At 42.2% G+C, this 23,609-nt stretch overlaps 1 protein-coding gene across 1 annotated transcript in view; it reads left to right on the top strand.

Annotated features, from left to right (window-relative positions):
* Positions 1 to 23,609, top strand: part of MCOLN2 (mucolipin TRP cation channel 2) — a 55,881-nt gene that overhangs the window by 16,723 nt on the left and 15,549 nt on the right. Inside the window, exons 2-8 of the mRNA XM_054720786.1 lie at positions 2,918 to 3,077; positions 8,644 to 8,817; positions 10,662 to 10,815; positions 15,789 to 15,873; positions 15,983 to 16,079; positions 17,756 to 17,855; positions 22,726 to 22,838. Coding sequence (XP_054576761.1) covers positions 2,918 to 3,077; positions 8,644 to 8,817; positions 10,662 to 10,815; positions 15,789 to 15,873; positions 15,983 to 16,079; positions 17,756 to 17,855; positions 22,726 to 22,838 — 883 coding nt within the window. The remainder of the gene's footprint in view (positions 1 to 2,917; positions 3,078 to 8,643; positions 8,818 to 10,661; positions 10,816 to 15,788; positions 15,874 to 15,982; positions 16,080 to 17,755; positions 17,856 to 22,725; positions 22,839 to 23,609) is intronic.

The raw sequence follows: 23,609 nt of genomic DNA, 5'->3' as shown, positions 1-23,609 counted from the left end.
TAATTATAATTTCTTTTTTGTGCTGAAAATAATTAAGATCTAGTCACTTAGCAATGATACAATATTGTTGTCTTATTCACTACTAGGGGCTCAGTGCACGAATTCATGCACCTTGAAAGGAACTGTGGGCTGCGAGGCTGCGGTGGGCACAGGGGCAGGTCTTGGCCCATCCTCTGTGCCCCCACCCAGCCCCTCCCACTGCGGCCTCCAATCCCCTGTCTGTGGGCAGCCCCAATCCCGCCACCACCGCCCCCATGAGCTGATGGTGCTGGCCCCGCTTGCACCCACTGATGGCATGGAGCAATTAGGGCTGTTGCTGGCAGCGGGTGCGAGAGGTGGCTGCTGGCCCCAATCAGCCCTCAGGAGCAGGGGGAGGTGGAGAAGCTCTCGGGTGATCAGGGCCAGCAGCTGCTGCTCGCACCCACTGATGGCACTGAGTGATCAGGACCGGTGCCAGGCACCGGCAGCGGGTGCGAGCGGCGGCTCCGGCACCGGCTGCAGGTGCAAGCAGGGCTGGCGCTAGTTGTGGGTGTGAGTGGGGCCAGCGCCAGCAGCAGGTGTGAGCTTCCAGCAGGACCATGGCACGCAGGAGGAAAGAATTTTCAGTAACCACCAGAGGCTCACCCCAATGGCAGCGACCAGCGCCCCACCTTGGTCTGGCACCCCCACTCACCTGCTCCACCATCCCGCGGTGGCCGATGCCCACAATGTTCCGCGTGCGCCCCTGGTGGTCAATGCATGTCATACCGACCGGTTGTTCGGTTGTTCTGCCATTAGGTCTATTTGCATATTAGGGTTTTATATATATAGACACTGTGCATTAGATCCCCAGGGCTTGCCTACTTTTAACTCCAGTCTTTTACAGTTTGTCAATCAATTTTGACCAAGAACTGCAAAGCAAACAAAAGCTTTATTTGGGGTCTTTTTTTAGGAATTGCAATCCAGAATACACAGATTTGGATAGAAAGTCAACTTTGTTTTGAGGGGGAAAGTAGGGGACAGAATTTATAAAGACAGAAAAAGGGGAGCATCTAAAGGAGTTACATAAGTTGCTTTGAAATATCTGTGACTGGTGCTCACAGGAAGTCTTGCATTATGCTATACATGATTAATTGCTTATGTCTACTGTTAGGTGAAAATTTTATTTCTTAATAGAGAGTTCAGGGAATCAGTCTGTTCCAAGAACTACATTGGGATGTAGCCATTTGGTTTAGCCCAGTTCTAAAGTTTAGTTTTACATGAGGTGAGGTCTATTAGCTCACCTTCCTGGAGGCCTCCCAGCTCTACTTTAGACTGTTCTCTTGTTAATATCAACTCCATTTTGCTGTGTGCGAGTGTGTGTGTGTGTGTGTGTGTGTAAATACCTCTTCCTTCCCTCTCTCACTTCTTTTCCTTCCTTCCTTCCTTCCTTCCTTCAAAGCAGGAAAATTCTGAATAACCTAGCCTATTAATTCTGGAAATAGGAGGTCTAAAAATAGAAATTCAACAATAAAAAATAAAAATTTAAAAATAAGAAATTATTAACAACTGCATATAAGTCTTAAAAAGGTCTTAAAATATGTTTTAAAATAGCCTTTCCCCTTTGGGCTTCTTTTAAACTTATTAGTCAATGTAGATAACATAGATTATAAGTCAGTATAAAAATATTGCCATTTAGACATTTCAGGTGAAAAATCCCCAAGAATGACCCCTACCCCCAATTATGACTGGCTGAACTTAATAGAATTTATTTATTAAATTTACCATCCAGACACTTCCTGTTGTAAGAAACAGAAATCTAATTTAAACTGGCTTAAATGCCAAAGGGTATTTGTTAGCTCAAATTGAAAGTCTTGGGACCATGACTTCAGGCACATCTGGATCCAGTAACTCAAACACTGTCGTTAGGCCTAGTGTCTATGTGTTGTCTGTTCTGTGTTAGCTCCACTCTCTGGTGAGCTCGCCTGTGAGGGCGAGATGGCTTCCAAGAACTTCAGACTCACAGCCTAGGCTTTATGTCTCTGATCTCCAACTGTGTTGATTATGTATCAAACAGTGAAAGTTAAGCATATATCCCCAATGTGTGTATATTTATTTAGAAATTGTATGCTACTATATACCACTGTTATTCTCTATGTTATGTTATATTAATTACTAGTGACCCTTCTCTATATTATGTTATATTTATTATTAATAGAGTTAAATTTTTTTGTTTTGCACACTCCACTTTGGGGACTACTTAGTGGAAAGACCACATCTCTCCCATTAGTTCTGATCATAGTCCTGTGACCACACCTCATTGGTTCTCTTTGGCCTTGCTTGAGTCCTATGCGCACTCCCGAGTCCAGAGCCCTTGGAAACAGTAAAAGCAACTTTTACTAATGTAAAGGGACACAGATATCTGACTAGGCATACCTGCAGAGGTGCTGTTTTTACTTTTTAAATATATTTACATTTTAGGATCTTATCGTCATTCATATATTATCAATAAAGGGGGACATAATCCTTCATTCAGTACAAAAAGTTATAGAACAAAGATTCTTTATTTCTAGAACACTTTAGTTTCATTAGTCTATACCAAATTTCTGTGATTTCATATTTGGAGTACATGAAAATATCCCATCTAGTTTCTGTTAATACTTCAGTGACAGGTGAGTGCTATATGTTAAAGTGTAGGAATTGATGAGTTTTGAAAATATAATTTCATTCTTATAATTTTTTACAATGGCCATTTTGAATAAGATGAGTAGTTGTGTGAAAAGGCAAATACTGGAGTGTCCTGAATAACTGTCAGATTCCTAAAGAGAACACAGGTTCCCTGGTTGTGAGAGAGTTTTGCTTGTAGGAGTGGGTAAAGCATGTGAACAGAAAGTATTACTTAGGAGCTTTCTGATGAACAGGCTGTTTTATGTATTTAAACATTGATCTTCTGTGGCAGCACTGCAATGGCTCATCTCGATTCTGACATGAAAGAAGAATGTCTGAGGAAAGACCTGAGGTTCTACTTCATGAACCCTTGTGAAAAATACCGAGCCAGGCACCAGATTCCATGGAAACTGGGTTTGCAGATTTTGAAGATACTCATGGTCACCACACAGGTAATTTATATGATGAGTTTGTTTGGTTGGTTCCTTACCCCAAGATGAAACTGTGTTTTTACGTGTTCTGCCCCTTGACTGTTGTTCTGGGAAGTCCACACTCAAGTTCATAAAATTATAAAATTATGTTGACTCTGGAGGACAGGTGGTACAGTTTGAAGTTCATTTCCGGCGGTGACCTTGTTTTAGGAAGGGATTATGGCGCCCTGCCTCCACTCTAGGTGAATAGCAGATCTGTATTGCAGGGTGTGGGTTTCTATATCTGAATGAGGCACATAGGCTGGTGCAGGCTGCTCAATCCAAAGTGACCTCTGTTCTTGAAATCTCTCATCTTTATCCAAATAGGTCTTACTTAAATACACTTTTAAAAGTTGCATCTTTGACTGTTTTGACTTTAAAGATTTAGAGAATGCTAAGCATCCCTTTCATCAGTGGCTGAGTGCTCTGAGTATTTAAATACTAAGCCCCTGGCATTATAGAAGCATAGAGAGGCTACATTGAGACCTTCCCCCCCTCTTCATTTTTATTTATTGCTGAGAGAGAGAGAGAGAGAGAGAGAGAGAGAGAGAGAGAGAGAGAGAGAGAGAGAGAGAACATTGATTTGTTTTTCCACTTATTTATGCATCCATTGGTTGATTCTTGTATGTGCTCTGACCGGGGATTGAACCTACAACCTTGGTGTATTGGGACGGTGCTCCAACCAACTGGGCTATACCACAAGGGCCGAGACCTTTTGTTTAAATCCATATTGTTGAGCCCTTTATTGCCAGTATTACAACAGCCATTAGAATCGTCATGTAGCATTGGGGCCTGTGGTGTGAAACCATTTTCAGGGGTGTGTCTCTCTAGGTCAGTGGTTGGCAAACTCATTAGTCAACAGAGCCAAATATCAATAGTACAACGATTGAAATTTCTTTTGAGAGCCAAATTTTTTAAACTTAAACTTCTTCTAACGCCACTTCTTCAAAATAGACTCGCCTAGGCCGTGGTATTTTGTGGAAGAGCCACACTCAAGGGGCCAAAGAGCCGCCTGTGGCTCATGAGCCGCAGTTTGCCGACCACTGATTGTCTCCCTCCTGCTCAGAAGCTGCTGCAGAACACTATTTCCCATAGCCTGACTCCATAGCCTGGATTCACAGATTTTCAACTTGCCTTCCCACCAGGTTTTCACCTGCTGTTCCCTCCACATACCCAGCCCGATGACCCTGCCCAGTGATCCTGCTCTGTTTGTCCCTCAGTCCAGAGGAACTCCTTTTTCTCCCTCATCTTACTGTGTGAAGTCCATCTCCCCTACCGACCTTGCCTGACCATTCAGCCTCTGATTTTCCTTAGTATGCTGGTACCCCTGTGTCCACATCATGAATTTCACTTTTAATAGAATATTTCTGGGAATTGATCATTTACTTTTTGTGTACCCTATCTCCCCTCACAAAATTGAAGGGGTGATTACACGTTTGTTTGTCTGTAGGGTCATTCTGATAAGGTTTGCTACTTGGGTGATATCTAATTGGAGCAGATTTCTTGACTATATTTCCTTCCCTCAAACCCCATTTTCCCTCCTCTTTTTTCAGTCTCTTTTAGCACGCCACCCTCAATTCTAATGGGATGGGTGGCATTTTATCAGGATTGATGAGAAGAAAACTTTTTTAAAACGACATTCCTACTCTCCATTTGGCAGTAATTTGTAATCTCGAGAGAGGTGTCTACATTCCTTTGCTGGTTCTACTCTTCCCCTCCCGTATTCTTTATAAGTTATTACAGCGGTATCTTGATTTCACCTGGTACAGAATATTTTCTCCTACTGTCTGATTTCATAATCAGGCCTTAACTTCACAATCTCTGCCAGGCTGCACTTAATTGTGTAATCATTTTTTCTGGCTTATATCATATTCTCTGGCTTATATCATATTCTCGGCAAATCTTAAGATCTAGATAGAGGGGCTAAGGTGTGTTTTTCTGTCAAACTCCTCTTAAAAAAATAAACTTATTTGGCCAATCCTATCATCTACTTACTCTTGCTTTGTAGAGAGTGTTTGATTCTGAAACTGGTATTTTTGCCCCTAAAAATTCTGCCATAGCAGGAAGAGGGCCTCACAATCTCCTCTTCAGGGTTTACCTTCTCTACTAAGAGATGCTTTGAAAATCCCAACCCTGACCTGATGCTAGACGATGCAGGTGGGTTTTGGCTTGTTCTATGCAAAATAGAATGGAGGAATTGTTTTGTTCCTGATGCCAGATGGGGGTGGTTACAAGCAGGGATCACACCTCTAAGTCTCTCATTTCCAAAATGGAGCTGTTGAGCATTAAGTTTAAATAAAGTGATGGGTTAAAATATCAGCAAGTTGTATGCCACGTTCCTGGTCAAGTTATCCATTCCCACTTCAGATTTTTGTATGTGTGAATTTTTTGTTGTTGTTGTAAATCCCCACCTAAGGATATTTTTCCCATTGATTTTTAGAGAAAGTAGAAGGGAGGGGGGGAGAGAGAAAGAGAGAGAGGAACATTGATCAGTTGCCTCCTGCAAGTGCCCTGACTTGGGGCTGGGGATCAAACCTGCAACCCAGGCCCATACCCTTGATTGGGAATGGAACCCGTGAGACTTCAGTCCTCAGGCCAGTGCTCTAACCACCGTGCAACACCAGCTAGGGCTGCCTGAGGTTTTTTTTAGCTTAGCTGGAGCATGGGAGGAATGGGTCTAGAGTTAAGTTGGCAGCATTTCAGTTTGAGAGGTAGTGTAAACAAGTGGTCAAGAGAATGAACAGGTGAGTCAAACAGCCTTTTTTTTCTCCTCACTCTGACACTCTTTAGCTATCCCAACCTGTATATGTTATGTGACTTCAGTATATATATATATATATATATATATATATATATATATATTTGCATAAAATGGGATTATAGTCATCAACCAGTTCTGGATTTGACTGTGACATTGTGATGAGCACTATTCCAGTTCCTGAATACATACATACTAGTTGGGAAAAAAGAAAAGAAATATCATATCTTTATGGATCCCAGTTGCATAACTCCCTCATAGAGTGTTGGGGAATTCAATGAAAAATAAAAATTATAAATTTTAGGTGCCGTGCCAGGCAGTTAGCAGATAAGAGTTGTTATTCAATGCCAAGCACTGTTGATCTTGCCCACATTGTACCCCTGTTTGGTACAGAGTAGGCACTCAGTGAACTTTGATTGAAGAACTTAATTCCTGTCTGTGTTTTTTCATGTGTGTGTCAGTATTTTAAACAAAACCTGGAAGTAATCATGTGTGTTGGTTTCCTGGTCTCCTTGCTTGGCTTCAAAAAGCAACAGGACTTCTCTGCCATCCCCTGCAGGCACCGTTGACAGACACGACATGTTTGCAGGGGCTTCCGGCCTCTGTGGCTTGGTTTTCAGCACAGGCTGGAGGAGGTGGGACTTCTCACCGGATAGTGTCCTGAAACCGCTGGGTTTTTGCACTTGCTCAGTCCTTTAATTTGGCACTTGAGGAATGTGACCTGGTGAGGCTCAGATGCGAAGGAGTGTCATCCTTGTACCTTCTCAAATAATAGCTGCGATTCTGGAAAGCTGGCACCTGATTCTTTTCTGCAGGGGGAGCCTCAAAGACAAAATTTTCAACAGAAGGAAATTGTGTGGCATAATAAAAATGACTTTGGGGTTAGGTTTGCCTTTCATTCCAGTGTGGTGACTTAGGACAATTTAATGAGGCTAACTCTAAATTTCTACATAGGTAAAATGGTGATAAACACTAGTAACATTGTTGTTATGTTAGTAAATGAGAGAATACATGTAAAGCAGTACAGTAACTGCAGTAGAATGGTAGCTATTATTTTTACTTGTTCAGCCTTTTTATAAAGTCAGACAAAATTGAAAGGCTAACAAATATTTTCAAAAGTATGTAAGTTTGCATAAGCATAGTAACATTTATTTCCTATGAAAGGTTGAGTAGTTGAGGTCTTGTTTAGTGCCATGCAGTGTATCATATTGAACCATGGTATGACAGAAAATAACAAAAATGTCAAGGTTATCTAGTTGAACATGCTAATATCAACACAGTGAGACAGAGTCCCAAATTGTTTTGATGACTTAGTAGGGTGAGGATTTGGGGCAAATTTTCTAGATGCTCATTGTCTTATAAAGCAGATGAGACGATAAAGTGGCGAGATGGGGAAAGGTATGTGGGGCAGGGCTTGTAGAGTTGTGTGTGTGTGGGGGGGGAGGAGGTGTGTGCAGGTGTGTGTGTGTAACAGAGAGTGTGTGAGAGTATTTGTACATGAGACTATGCGTGAGAAAGTGTGTATATGACAGTGTGTGAATGAGAGTGTGAGTGTGCATTGAGAGAGTATGTGTGAGAGGGTGATTAAGAAAGAGAGGTTGTCTGTGTGTGCAGCAATTCCTGTTTTGTTTTGTTTTGTAAACCATTAGTGCTTTCTAAGTTCCCCCACTGATTGGATTACAAGAAGAAAACTTTGGGGCAGAAAGAATACCTTCAGTCCCGATGAAGTGAGCCCTTGGTGCCTAACCTTGTGCTAGGATACAGTGTAAGGGAGAATAGTAGGAGTTTTATCATGAGAAGGTAGGTGTTTGGTGACAATGAATGGGTTTGAGCGAGCCCTGCTGTTCTTCCTAGTGCTTCGATCTCAGAGAGAGAACTCTTAGGTATAAATCTTATAGAAGAGTTCTTGCAGAACTGGAGTAATTGGATTCCTTTGACAACTGTCTCCTCTCAGTGGGAGTAAGTATATATAGGCTAATTTTCAAAAGCATTCTTAAAGCCATGTGCAAAAAAGTTGTAATTTTAAATAATAGTTACGATTTCCGAATGTTAAATCAATAACATGAATTATTGCTTTACTAAGTACACCAATTTTTAAAACAATTAATTTGAAATCCAAGTATTAGAAAAATGGAATCAGACTTAACTGATTTGGATTTCTTCTCCCTTATTAAAAGTCAGCAGACTTATGTCACAATGATGCTGAGAAAAAACAATGATAAACATATAATATGTAGAAGACTGGCAAATAAAGAGTCACACACACACACACACACACACACACACACACACACACAGAGGCTAGCAGGGCCCTTCATCATTGGTAGTGGTCATTTCTTCTAATTTTATGCTATCTAGAATTGCTCATGTAGCTTGATGAACTTATTCTACTTTGGACTTGTATTTTGACATTGATTAGTAAAAACCAAAGCAGTGAGATTTTTCTTGCTGCTGATGATAAGAAGGCATTTAAATGGTAAAATTCAGCCCTAGTCAGTTTGGCTGAGTGGGTAGAACATCAGCCTGCCGACCATAGGGTCCCGGGTTCTATTCCAGTCAAGGACATATACCTCAGTTGCAGGCTGCAGGCCCTCCTAGGCCCAGGCCCTGGTCAGGGCATGTGCAGGAGGCAACCAATCAATGTGTTTTTCTCACATCGATATTTCTCTCTGTCTTTCCCTCTCTCTTGCACTCTCCCTAAAAATCAATGAAAAAATGTCCTCAGTGAGGATTAAAATAAATAAAATAAATGGTAAAATTCATATATACCTATTTGATTTTCTTTTCTAGCTTGTTCGTTTTGGTTTAAGTAACCAGCTCGTGGTTGCTTTCAAGGAAGAAAACACCGTGGCTTTTAAGTATTTGTTTTTGAGAGGATATGCTGGCGTAGACGAAGAAAACTACAGTTACAGTGTATATACTCAAGAGGATGCCTATGAGAGCATATTTTATGCTATTAATCAGGCAAGTTTTCATTGTGAATGACCTATATTTTAAGAATATATTGATAATTGATCTTGTTGTCTTAGCCAAAAAAGAAAATTATACATATATTAAAATATTCTAATTAAAACTTGCATAGTCTACCAAAAAAATGTTTATTGGTATTTCTGTAGCTACATTTCCATGCAATAGATTTTGTGTATTTAAAATTTTTTATTGAGATTTACTTCTTTTATTTATCGCTTCACACCAACTACTTTTGGGTAATTACCCCAGATCAAATGGTCAAGAGCAGATTTATAATCTCAGAAGGTTTGATAGATGAGATACCAAGTCTGAGATTCTAGGGAGTAGAATATGATACAGTTAGATCTAGGCAGGTATTGAGAAACCAGATTGGCAGACCTGAAGAAAGCATTTAGAGGAGAGAAATTGTTATTTTTACTCTTTCTTTTTCATTCATTCATTCACTCACTCATTCATTCATCCATCCATTCAATAAATATTTGGATACCTAGTACGTGCCAAGTACTTTTCTAGACCTTGAGGATACAGCGTGAATAAAAGATAAAACCCTGTTCTTGTAGAAGTAGTTCTAGAGGGGAGAGCCAGACAAATGAAAAGAAGTGAAATGTATAGTATTGAATGCTGGCTCCCTGAAAACACCACCCAAAAAAAGCACGCTGATAATAAAAACTGAGCTTATTGCTTACAGCAGTGAGGGAGGTGCTATCTTGACCGTTCTCAGTCGTGCCCTGGGTGAAAGGGGCAACATCCAGACACAGATTCTGAAGTCTGATTTAGGGGGGAAAGAATAGGGTCTTTCAATGTGACGGAGCTTGATTAGAATCAGGTAAAGATCATGACATCTCATAGTTTAAGGTTGGTAGACACAGCCAGGTGAGGATTAGAGGTGGTTCTCAAAGAACCTTGGGGTTATTAGACTAAATCTTCAAGTTGATCATTTGAATGAGTTTTTGGAATGTTCCTGAAATAAACAATACAGTTACTTGCAACTTTTATGTTCCTGGGAATAATAAAGTCATATTAATGAAGAGAGGGCCAGTAAAGCCCCGCTAGTGCAGATAGGCCAGTGGTGAAGCTGTGTTCATGTGAGCTAGCGTCGGGCGTGTGAATGTAAGCTGTGGGGTGTGGAAGGTTTGGGTCGTCAGTGGTATGTCAGAAAGTGATAACTGCTATGGAATAAAGCAGGGAGCAGATTGGGAGAGCCTGGTGGTGCCTGTGTGCTGGTGATGGATGTTTGCACTTATCATTGATCAGTACGGGAAGGCCTCACTGAGGTGGTAATATTGGAGTCAAGACCTGAAGCAGTGAGCCTAGCAGATTGAAAACCTGGAACAACAAAGGCCACAGACAGGTGTGTGCCTGGAAGCTCCAGGAACTGCCTGGAGGTCAGTGTGGCTTCAGGAGGTGGGGGTGGAACCAAGAGTCACTAGTCTGCTGTTAGGTCAGAGAGGTGGACACGGCCTGAGCTTGGGCCCAGAGTGAGGTGGGAGGTCTGTCAGCCCTCCCTTTAGTTTTGAATTCTGCGAAGCAGTGTGTTTCTGTCCAACCTGAGAAGATGACCTGATGGTATTTTACATTGGGAGTTCTATTGAGGAATCTATAATAATAAAAGTATAATATGCTAATTAGACCGGGCGACCTTCCCGACGAAGCTGGCTGCGAGGGCCGAGGCAGAGGCAGCTGCCATGGCTGGGGCCGAGCCCCTTGCACAAGTTTCATGCATCGGGCCTCTAGTATGATATAAGCAGGAACAAGTAGCTAAAGTCTATTTCATATGCATTAACTTCTGATGAAACTCTTGAAAGCTCATAGTGTTTTTATTTAACTCTTTTTAATAGTATCATCGTCTAAAGAACATATCCCTGGGGACCCTAAGTTATGGAGAAAACGAAGAGCATAGAATTGGCTTAAAAGTCTGTAAGCAGTACTACAAGAAAGGGACCATGTTTCCCTCTAATGAGACGCTGAATATTGACAGTGACATCGAAACAGGTAATGGGTCACTTCATTATATGCCTTTATCGTCTCCTATGGTAACAGCAAAAATGCCCTCATGTGCTAACAAATGGAACAACTTCAACCTTGCTTTCGTGACTGCTATTTGCAGCTGTCAGTCTAACATCTGCCTACAAAGGGCTTTGGCTCAGGAAACGGCAGGTCTATGTAATAGGACCTAGAAATTTGTGGATCTCTTAGGTGCAACTCAAGGTGGTTGGTTTTTTGTGGTAAATGCCCAGGTGTTTCCTGTTTGTTTAGGTTTTCCCCTCCTCCACGAGGGGACAATTAGATATTTTGGGGGGAAAAAATAAAAGAAAGATGAGTCGGTATTTATTAAATGAAATAATGTGTTAAAATGCTTTGCCCTCTTGTTTTTATTATTTGTAAAATATATTAATGCTCTTCAAAGGCAAATTGTGATTAGCAACCCATATTGCTGGCCCGAAAGTTAACATCTACACAAGCAGAATTGTTTTGTGCCGCTCTGTTAAGAATTTTTAAAAGAATGTCTTATGTAAATTCAAAGTGTTTGACTTACAGCTCTGGGGGTTTTGTAATTCATTCAACACACCTCTGTTGTACACCTACCATGCCCAAGGTACTCACTGTGTATGTCATCATGTGCTGCCTAACTGTTCAGTCAATGACAGGTCACATACACCACAGCGGTCCCACAAGATTATAGTGGAACTGAAAAGTCCCCATTGCCCAGTGACATCACAGTGCAATGCATTACACAAATACTCACCATTGTGTTACAGCTGCCTACAGTGTTCAGTACAGTGACATGAGCTGTAGGGGAACAAAATTTGTCATCCCCAAAAATGTCTACTTGGCAAAAGGATTATTTTAGGCAGATTAGTTTAAGAAACAGCAGACATGGAAGAAGCTCGTAAGAGACATCTCTTTGTAAGGATGTCTCCCTAGCTGTGCCAGCAAGAGGGGGGTGGCCTTGCCTCTGTAGACTCTTATCAGTGCAGATGGCAACGATTCAAATCTGCTTAACAACCTCACCTTTGTTTACTGTGCTTTCCCTGATAACCTCCCATACCTGACCCTCCCCATCCCCAACATCTTCTTTTGTCCTCAGCTGAAGGTGGTATTTAAGGTAGTTGGTGGCTTCAGTTTTCCTGGGTCTCTGTATATAGCAGGTATACATGTTGTTAAACTTTTGTTTGTTTTCTCCTATCAATCTCTCTTTTATTACAGTTCACTCTGAATCTTCCCTGAGGCTGTCAGCTCCCTCCTCCCTGTCACTGATAGGAGTACCTGACAGGTGGAGCCAAAACCTTGTGCAGTGACCCTCTGCTTCAAGTAAGCCACTGGCCACTTGTCCTCTTAAAAATGTGTGACTCAATTGGATGCATCATACAACCATTTTTCAGTCATTCATATGTCGTTTTCCTCTATTGATTTTTCTTTAAAAATGAATTCAAGAAATCTGGCCAAAGTCACTATCAGTGGTGAGGTAGGACAGGCAGTCCCAGAAAGTAGAATTTTCCTCCTGGCCCTTGGACAGGGATGCACTTGCTCATTTCCTTTCTATCAGAATATGGAATATTTTTAACCAAATGGAGAGAGGTTGATTATTAATTTGACTTTAAGGGAGACTACTTAAGTAAGTTAAATGTATTCTTTAACTTATTAAATATAACTTGTCAAAGAAAATGTTTTGATGTATCTATTCAGAAGGTATCTGTAATAATAAAAGCGTAATATGGTAATTAGACCGGACAGCCGAACGACTTTCAGGATGTCCTTCCGGATGACCTTCCGGATGAAGCCAGGGCTGCGAGGGCCAAGGCCCTTGCACGAATTTCGTGCATTGGGCCTCTAGTAAAGAATAGTCTTAAATACTTGATGCCTCTCTTTTTCTTGGACACATTGGAGGAAGCCTGCAGATGAAATAAATAGGGGTTGAGTTTGACATCAGTGGTATGGTCTTATAGTTTAAGTAGGTCACTTAGCAGAAGCTGTTATCAGTTACCTATTCATGAATTTGCATTCTCTTTCCCATTAAGAGAATTGCCCTTCAGTGGGCTAAATGCAGAGACCTCCTGCATGCCTGTTTACTCTGCAGATTAATATTTACTTACATGTCTGTGCAGCTGGTGTGAAGGGTTTCCTATCATTCATGCTGTGGACCTATCCCTCCATTCCTCCCTCTAGACCTGTAGCTTTATAGTTCAGCCTTACTTGGGAGAGTTAAAAGTCCTGTTAAAGTTTTTTTTTAAACATTTAGATAGCGATCATTCTTATATAGTGTTTCATTTCCTGTAACACAGATTTAAATTTCTTCTGTTCTCCTTTCTTAGCATGAGGCATCCTGACCATTTCATCACTTGCCCAGCTTTTCAAAGAACATATGTAATCCACCCTCCAATTGTCTCTACGAGGGTTGCTGTTTCATTTGTTCGAGTGTCTGTTCTGTGAATGAGGTTCATTTGAGTGAAGAGTCTGCTACTCGGATACCAGTTTGTTCTGTCAGAGGTTTGATGTTTTACGTAGGGCTCTTGCCATCCTTTTAAAAAGTCTCAGTTTCTAGGTTTTGCTGCCACCAAGTTCTTGGTGGCCTCATTAGCAATGACTCTAGCATAAGGTCAACCAGATTTTAGAGAGTTCTGCATGTGTATTTGATAAAGTGCATCCCCTTAATTACAATGATAAAACTTCACCAATCAAACAGGCTTTTATAAGGCAAATTTAATATCATTGAACTGTGAAGAGTGCTCTGGAACTGAACACGTGGGTTTAAATTCTGGTTTTCCCTCAGCTAGCTGTGTGACCTTGAGAAAGTCTCTTGGCCTCTCTGTGCCTTGGATTGGCCATCTGCAAAACTGCAGCAATAGTACTTATCTCACAAGGTTGCTTTGGGTTTAAATAGGATGATGCATAAATGAGAGAATATATAAACGCCTGGCACAGAGTAAGTGGGTGACATGTAGTTGCTATTTTTATCATCATCAGTCTTTTCCTATAGAGAATAAGTTTCTTGTGAGTAACTGCTCTCACCATATTAATCAAGATCCGGTCAAGTAAACCAACATTATAAACTTTTTCTTGACATTAATAATCTATTTGCCAAAAGTAAGGAGGCACCGCTCTGACACCTGCCTTTCTTAATATTGTGCCTGTTGAGTTGTCCATTCAGCTCATGTCCTTGTTTTCAGCCTAGGACAGTGGTCGGCAAACTGCAGCTCGCGAGCCGTGGTTTGCCGCTCTGTTGACTACTGAGTTTGCCAACCACTGGCCTAGGAAAATGAATTTTCACGAAATATAAGTGTGTCCTATGTATTGTGACATTTGTGTGTAAGCTATATGCTAGACAACGGGACAACCACACAGCACAATGTGCTCTAGTTGATAGGATAGATAAGCACATAGAGGGTTGCAGTTGTGGGAGAGGACTCTTAAAGAATTAGCCACTGAGTCTACCAAGATTCTGGAGCAACTTCTGAGGATCAGCCCTGGTGTTTCCATTTTATTTTATTTTATTTTTTAAACTGGAGGCCTGGTGCACAGATTCGTGCACCAGTGGGGTCCCTCAGCCTGGCTGCACCCTCTCTCAATCCAGCACCCCTCAGGGGAAACCGGCAGTCCAACATCCCCTGAGGGATATAGTAGTACATAAAGTGGCAGGTGGGCAGGGAGGAGCCCAAGCCCAGCCTGGCGCTGTGCTGCTCCCGCTCATCCCAGCCCTGTTGCCCCGGGGGTGGGTGGTGGGGGATGCAGGTGGCACCTGGCCAAGGCCCCCACCCCACTGGTCGCCCCACACATAGAGGGTGACTTGCAGTGGGGATGGGGCCGGTGAGTGGGCGGGAATGGCTGACCTCTTGGTCCTTCCCCCCCGCCGTCAGGCTCCCATTGCCCAACGGCAAACTGGGAACCCGAGTGGGTGGCAGCAGGAGGCGGGGCTGGCTGCCGGCAGCCAGTGAAGATGGCCCCGATTGCAGGCTAGGCCTAGGGACCGTACCCGCATACGAATTTCATGCGCTGGACCTCTAGTGTTTAAATATCCCTCCTGAAATGTATGAGAATAAGAGGCTGACATGATGTCCCTTTAACTGTAAATATACCAGGTGGGATCAGATAATTACCTCTCAGTGTGTGTTTCCCAAGAACAGTCTCCCACATCACCTCTGTACAGTGCTCAAACGCACAAGTAAACATCAGCACAGCACTTTAATCTACAAACCCTTCACATTTCATCCATTGCCCTAATGTTCTCCATAGCAAAAGAAAGGCCCCCTCCCACCCCATCCTCCTTGGTCCAGGATCACATACTGCATTTAGTTGTCATGCCTCTTTAGTCTCCTTTAATCTGGAGCAAACTAGTTCCTTGGTTTGTTGGGTTGTGTGTTGTGTGTGTGTGTGTGTGTGTGTGTGTTTATGACCTTGACATTTTTTAAAAAGTATGTTTTTATTTATTTTATTGAGAGAGGAGGGGAGAGAGAGAGAAAACAAAAAACAAAAACACACCACAAAACAAAACATGGATGTGTGTATGCACCCAGACCGGGCATCTAACTGCAACCTGGGTATTGTGCCCTGAACGGGAATTGAACCTGCGACCTCTTGGTGCGTGGGACAATGTTCAACCAACTGTCCCGCACCGGACAGGGGCTGATTTTGACATTTTTGAAGAGTGAAATGTTCCTCACTTTGGGTTTTCCTGTTTCTTTAGGACTAGATTGGGGTTACGCATTTCAGCGAGACTAGCACACAAGCAGTACATTATTTCAGGAGGTGTCGTTTTACCTCATTACTGGCAGTGTGAACTTGGATCACTTGGGCAGGGTGCTGCTATCTGCCAGCTTCTCCACTGTAGTTACCGGTCTTCCTGCTGTAATTCCTAAGTACTCTGTGGGGAGAGACGTTGGAAGTGTTCTGCTTCGCCTCGCCCTTCGGCCCACTGGTTTCAGCATCCGATTTTTGCCTGAAGCAATTGTTGTTCTCCATTGGTCTAGACTGCGTTTACTTGGACCTCCAGGGCCTCTCCAAGAACGCTGAGGACTGGAAGAACTCATCATTCTTCAGACTGGAATTTTATAGGTGAAAACGTTTTTCAGTCTCATTTCCCAGGAGACAGGCATTGAGGGAGGGAAGGAGAGTAAGATAGTAAGACTCTGACAATGTATACCTTGTGATATTTTTTATTCAGGCTCTTACAGGTTGAAATCTCCTTTCACCTCAAAGGCATTGACCTGCAGACGATGCTTTCCCGAGAGTTACCGGACTGTTACGTCTTTCAGAATACGGCAAGTGTCTGTTTCCTCAGCCACTGTTTCTTATGCTTCCCTCCTCCTTCTGTAGATGCACAGTGCAAAGCACACCAGCCTATAGATGTGTCAGATGCAGTCGTGTTTAGAAGAGTTGAATGGCACGATAGCATTGTTCATCCAGAGACCGTTTCGTCTGAAAATGAAGCAAAGCCTTTCCCAGTGTTTTAAAAACTAAATTTCTGCGTTGAAAAGAGAAGTTTCCAAATGGTCTTTGAGCTCTTAACTCTTCTAATACATTTTTTAAAAAGTTTATGACACGTGTTTTAAATGTCTATAATATTTTCCCCACTTTCAAAGAAAGGTCTTTGCAAATATAGCAAATGCTTTCAAACCTCCAGGCAGACACTGCCCCCTTGATCGGAAGGCCATTCTGCAGAGGATCAGTTGTCGCTCCTTTTATTTTGGGAGGAGGCTTGTGCAGTGAAGAGACTGTTCAGTTTTGTGGGGACAGTCACCTGTCCCCACAAAACTGAACAGTCTTTCATGGAATTTCATGCCCTTTTTGTTCTCTCTCCCTTTTCCCTTTCTTTTTCCTTCCCTGCCTCCTTCCCTCCCTCCCTTCTTCATGTTCATGAAAGAGCAAAACTGGATGCTGAGCTGAACATTGTATGCAGTTATCTTTTAGCCACTCAGGAGAGCACTTTATTCAATAGTCCATCAATACTAATGAGCCCCTACTATGCACCACACACTGCCCTGCTCTTGAGGTGCAGTGGAAGCTTACCGCTCAGTGGAAGAGAGAGAAAAGCAAGTAAACAAAGAGATAGAAGTAATTACTAATGGTGACTTGTGGTAAGGAAGAGAAGAGCAGGATTAACGGCCCTGGAGTGACCCACACATTATGAATCACATGACGAAATTAAGGAAGTTCACAGGCAGAGAACTTGAGAGCTGAAAGTGTAGCTGATCTATGAGTAAATCTATAAGCTTTGGGCATCTCTGAACACAAGCCACACCCAATTATATCACTACGACGAAACTAGAGTTTCGAGAATTCACCCTACAGGCCTCATTTCTATACCTCTGAGCTATGACTAAACCTCCACTAACCCTGGCACTTGAGGTCTCATTTCCCCCAAGGAAAACCCCGAAAATACTTCTCTCAAGGCCTAAAATACCCAGCATATTTCACTTACAAATTTTAAGTGATGTAAGTGTAATAGTGGAAGATATGAGTCATTGGCAATCTTAAATTCAGCCTGCAGCCTTAGGGCATTCTCTGCCATTTCTGAAAACATTATATATAGCATTTGAGGTGAATAGAAAACTAATCTCCAACCTAGTAGAAACCTAGAATTTCATACCCAAAAGACTAAGTTGAAGCAAATGCTTTTGGAATCCATTCAGTATAATCAGTGAGGTCACTGTGTTCTCTTGTCAAAGACTGGTGAATTTCATGTTTGTTCCTGGGACTAGCTGGCTGTTTTGCTTTTGGATTTCTCCCACCCTGCTTGTGGATTTAGTAAAACTTCATACAAAGCTGCCTTTGGACACTATTTTTTCATTAATGAAAGTTGTGAAGAATCATGTGATGAGGGCATTTTCATCAGTACAATTTTTGGGTCAGCCTGCTGTTTGGATGCCATTAAAATTTTAAGCAGAGTCCATCTAACAAGTCATATGTTCTGCTCTTCATACATTTGTGTTTCCAGATTACCTTCGACAACAAAGCTCACAGTGGCAAAATCAAAATCTATTTTGACAGTGATGCTAACATTGAAGAATGTAAAGACTTAAACATATCTGGATCTGGTAAGTATCTTACATTGGAGGATTTTTAGCATTTTGTTTTGGAATTCCGGGTGTTTACATGGTTGACTTGGATGGTGATTAGAAAGAAAGGGCTCCCGAAAACCAGACCTTGAGCATTAAATTCTGTAAAGCATAGCCAGAAACTTTGCATTTTTGTTAAATTCAGCAAATATTGATTATATACCTCTCAGAAGAGGCAGCATGCCCAGTGCTTAGGGTACATACAACCTTGGCAGCCAGACTGCCTAGGTTTGGGTCTTGGTTCTGTTTACTATGTCTGTGATCTTGGAAAACTTATTTAACCTCTCTGTGTCTCAGTACTTTCCAAAATGAGGGTGAGAATAGTGCTTACCTTCCAGTGTGTTGTGCATTAAATGAGTTAGAATGTAAAGCAGAGCACCGACAACAAGAGTTGGCACATAGTAATTGCTAGGCACTCGGGATAAGAAAGGAAACACCTCAGCGCGGGAGACAGACGTGCTTTTCAAATCTCCAGTATGTCATGGACAGCCAGAAGTGGTGGAGGTACGAAAGGCATGGCGGTAAAGAAAGCAAAGGTTAATTTTGACTGGGGCAAACTTCCCTAAGTTTCCTATCATTATTTTTCAAATAGGTTTTCAATTTCTGGCTCTCTCTCTTCTGCTTCCAACACCCCCATGATGTGAATGTTGGTTTGCTTGAAGTTGTCCCAGAGGCTCCTTGCAATATCCTCGTTTACGGAGTGATTATTTTTTCTTTATGCCGTTCTGAATAGGTATTTTTTGCTTCCTTAGACTCCTAATTGCTCTTTTGATTCTTGGCTTCATCTTCTCTACTGTTGATTCCCTGAAAATTATTCTTCATTTCAGTTTAATGTATCCTTCATTTCGGACTGGTTCTTTTTTATAGTTTCTATGTCCCCCCTTTTTTATTACCACCAAACCAGTATTATATGAAATGTTTCTTGAAGAAGGAAAATATAAAAAATATGAACAATAAAGTGCCAATAAATACATATCTATCAACAATTGATTCTAAAAAACAAACAAGCAGAAGAGAAAGACTCATAGATACAAAGAACATTTTGATGGTTGCCAGATGGGAGGGGGTTGGGAGTTGGGTGAAGAATTAAGAAGTACAAGTTGATAGTAACAGAATAGTCATGGGGATGTAAAGTACAGCATAGGAAATATAGTCAATAATATTCTAATAACTATGTATGGTGTCAGATGGGTATGAGATTTATTAGGATGATTACTTAGTGAGTTATATAATGTCTAATCACTGGGCTGTACATCTGAAACTAATGTAATATTGTATGCCAACTGTAATTGAAAAGTTAAAAAATGATTTAAAAATAATTTTTTTAAAAAAAGAAGAAAGGAGGTCTGGCTCCCTCCTGTGGCCAGTGAGGAGAAACACTAACATTTTTATAGGCTTCCAGAGCTGTGTAGTAAGAAACCAGATTCTGTCACTAGGAAAATATGAATTTAAAATAAAATGATGTGAAAACTTTGAAAAAAGCTGAAGTTTGGAAACAAGCTTAGGAAATGGAGCCTCCCCCCCCCCCACACACACGTCCTGCCCCCTCCCTCCCCCAGTCTGATTGATTGGCCTGGCTTTGGGGAAGTGGAAAGACAGGAAGTGGGACAAAGGCAAGGGTAACATCTGGTGAGATCCTTGCGCTATTTCCAAAACTTCTGAGTTCATTCACATTCATATACTCTCCCTCTCATCATTGCCTATGTTATCTCAGGGCGAAATATAAGGGAATGTTCATTTTCATATACAAACCAAATGTTGCTTCTTTTGACTTCTAATACCCGTTCCCAAGGGTGCCATTAATCTTCGCTTTAACTTGATTTTATGAGTGTAGCAATTTGGGCATGAGGGGCCGGAGGAGGTATTGGTGGGCAGGACTCCCCATTGATGGCTGATGTAATGGGTGTCTTAGGGGAAGGGAGTTTAGTAAGTGTGGGAAGCCCTGGTTTAGAGCCACACAGGCAGGTAGTAATGGTGTAGGGCAGTGGTCGGCAAACTCATTAGTCAACAGAGCCAAATATCAACAGTACAATGATTAAAATTTCTTTTGAGAGCCAAATTTTTTAAACTTAAACTTCTTCTAATGCCACTTCTTCAAAATAGACTTGCCCAGGCCGTGGTATTTTGTGGAAGAGCCACACTCAAGGGGCCAAAGAGCATATGGCTCGCGAGCCGCAGTTTGCCGACCACAGGTGTAGGGGGACTTCTCAGGGCCTCTGGGAGGACTGGGTGGAACAAATGACTTAGCCAAGTTGGCAGAGGCATCTCTCTGGACTAGTGTTTTACAAACCTAGGTTTGGGCAACGTTCCCATAGGGGTAACAGAGTTTCAATAGAGTAAGAAAGCAATTACAGTGTTCATAAAATACTTTCTGTAGCACACCAAACTAGTCTTCCTAATAAAGTATAACAATACAATACTGTTTTCTCTGTAAGGAGGAATGGTTTCTCTTTCTAGCTCGGGGCCTCAGTTTTCCCACTAAGAGCCATCTTAGAGATTTGGTCTAGCTATATGTTAGACAGGAAGGTACTAGATGCTGTCCTTCCATTTTATGAGGTTTTCAGTCCCATTTTCCCATGAACTGCCTCTAATCCTTCTGCCTCATCCCATGGAGAAGGAAGGAAGGAAGGAAGGAAGGAAGGAAGGAAGGAAGGAAGGAAGGAAGGAAGGAAGGAAGGAAGGAAGGAAGGAAGGGGTCTTGGATTCTAGTCAAATTGAGTTGCTTTGCTTTTTTACCTAAACTTCGGACGTATAAAATGGCTAAAGGTAAATGTCAGTGCTAGGTGCCAGGCATGGCTCTACCTGGTTTCAGCATGGATGTTTTACCTGCTTTCCTGACAGCCCTTGAAGCAGGCACAGTTGCTTCCCGCACTTTGTAGCCTAGGCACCGCCTGCTTAGCGAGGCTAAATAGTAAATAGTTCACTCAGTGAGTTACATGTATGGCTGGCTGTGGTCATAACCCACTGGTGAGCAGCTTTACCCAGACACTCATGCTGTTGTCTCTCACACCCTTGTTATTAATAAGTCTGTGGACACTCCGCTCTTTCTCTTAAACACTTCTCTGTAGAGGTGTCGCTGAGGAGCACTCTGAGTCTGGACTCCTTGGAAGGTTGCCTGTCCCCAGTCCTGTTTCCTTCTCCTCTGGCCTTTCTCCATCTTGTTCCTGAGCTCTTCCTCTTCTAATTCTCAAGCATTACTGTCCCCCTGTCCTCTGTCTGCTTTTCTCTCTGTGGTCTGAGTGCCTGTGCCCACACTCATGGCTTTAGCTGCCACTGAGCCATCCTCTCTTGTCATGGACATCCAGACTGAGCTCAGTTTACGGAGGACAGGAAACCCGGAGTCATGCCTGGTTGGTCCTTCTTCCTTGTTCCCCGAGTCCCCTTGGAGACCATGTTGCCTCTCTCTGCTTCATCTCTCACCACATTGTGCCTCCTCCTTCTGTGCCTTCTCTGCCTCTGACTTAGCTCAGACCTTCATACGTTCTAACTTAGATTATTCGGTGCTCTTCTCATGTTCTGCTGGAGTCCCTGCATTTACTTGTGAGCACACTGAAGCATTATGCTAAGCAAAGGCACTGTAGTGTTGACAAAATACATATGATCCCTGCCTCCCAGAGCCATCCATTTGGTGGGGAAGATGGGCATTGAATGATTCCATAGTAACCACTGTGTTGTTTCATGTGCTTTCATATATGAACTTGTTTAATCTTCACAACAGCCCTATGATTAATTTTTTTTTAAATTCTACCCACTTTTTGGGTGAGGAAACTGAGGCACCTTCCCTAAGGCTGCTCAGCTTCGGAGTGCAGGGCTGAGATTCAGACCCAAGGTTTCAGGCCCCTAGAGACCATGTCCTTTCCCATTTTTCACTTCTCTGTTCCTTGCTGTGCTCTCTTTGAAGTTCAGTGGTCATCAAGTAAAGGATACTATAGGTGTGTACATTATGGAAAGTGCTCTGAGAGTAGGGAAAGGGCTAATAAAGATGGGAATTTAGGGAATTTTGTTCTGAGAAGTTGATACTCACTCTGAAACCTAAGGTTGAAAAAGAATCATCTTAACATGTGTGTTGAAGAGGGTGCTGTTCCAGGCAGAGGGATCAGCATGTGCAAAGCCCCTGAGGCAAGAGAGAGAGAGAGAACCTGATAGGAGGTGGGAAGAAGGAAGACCAGTATGACCTCAGAATAGAGAAGATGGGGGGAGAGAAGCAACTGGCAGATGATGGGACTGCAGGGATGGATAGGGGAGCCAGGCAGGGGAGAGCCATCGTTGGTATTTGGGATAATTCCATGAAGTCTGAGAGAAGCTAAGGTTACAATTTCATCTTCCTCCAGTACATTCCCCATGCTACTGTGTTCCAAGATATGCTCTCCTCCTCACTACCATTCCAAGTGGTTATTTTCTCCACGTGCAGAAGGAGCTTATTGATTGCTGGGAAAGTGCACAGTAAGATTGAGAAACAGAAATGGGGAGTCTGAGTCAGAGGTATTTTAAATTGTTTGTTTCCTCATTAATGGGGAACATGGTGTTTGTGCTTGTATGTGAAAGACCTCAGAGTATGTCAATAGTTTTGCCACTTATGAATTGAGCCCAAATGGACCACCTTCTGTCGAATTATAGTCTATGTAAATATTTACAAATACATTTTAGTACGTCTCTTAAGAGTTTATATGTTTTTAAATGTATAACTCTTAATAACAGGGAAAGTTTTACCTTATTTGCAGACTTCTGAGTGAATGTATTGCGATTTGTTTCTGATGTTTTTGAATTTATCATTTGAACTTCTTTTTTGACTACCGTCTTGTCAGAAATTATTCCCCAGTGAGGTGTGTTTATCATTTTTGTTCCTTAGTTCAGAAGAATACTCAGTATGTGCTTTTGTTTGATTCATTCGTCATTGTGATTTGCTTGGCGTCTCTGATTCTGTGCACAAGATCCATTGTTCTTGCTTTACGCTTACGAAAGGTATGTATGCTTGAATTTTCTTCCTCCCCTCTTGGCCTCCACCCTCAGTTTGTCCAAACAGTGGGCCCTGGTGTTGGGTCATCCTGTCCTTTCTGGAGCCCTTGACTAAATTAGATTCCTTTGAGTGATTGCCCCCTAAAAGGCATTCATCAACCTGAGGTGTGTAAGGTGAGTGCAAGCTCCCACCATGTCAGGTGGGATCAGATAATTATCTTGCTTAAAACTGAGCCAACGAACACAGGTGCACAATGGTGAGCTCTCAAGCTCTTGAATGTTTCCAGAATAAATGAGACCCTTTTGAATCAGGAGTAAATCTTAAGAACAGAATAACAGCACGTGTGGGTTTCATCTTTTGCCTTCAAATCAGATTTCATTTTGACAGGGGGCATGATACATGGGTTATAATGAAGCATAAAATACTTTATTCTATATTTTAAATAGCTTGGAAATTCTCCCCCGAGTTTCATTTCGCCTTGTTACTCTCGGGACTCTTGTGAAGCTATATCCCAGCTTCCCACAAATCTTACTCTGGTTTGTGGCGTGTGTGGAAATGCAGAATGGGGTCAGGTGCATGAAGTCATCAGCATGCCATTGGTGGAGCAAGAAAACAGTCTTCATTCTATTTTTCTCATTCTTGACCTCTGTCAACTTATTTTGTAAATATCCATTTGTCTTATTGCCCCTTCCCTCCAAGTCCCCTGATACTCTGATTCCAGGTCAGGGTCCTGGTTCTGCCTAAGCAGGGGGTGGGCATTGGGAACACACACACAG

This window comes from Eptesicus fuscus, chromosome 9 (assembly GCF_027574615.1).
Source record: "Eptesicus fuscus isolate TK198812 chromosome 9, DD_ASM_mEF_20220401, whole genome shotgun sequence".
Classification (NCBI taxonomy): domain Eukaryota; kingdom Metazoa; phylum Chordata; class Mammalia; order Chiroptera; family Vespertilionidae; genus Eptesicus; species Eptesicus fuscus.
Note: the sequence above shows the minus strand (reverse complement) of the source record. Positions and strands in the feature narration are given on the sequence as shown.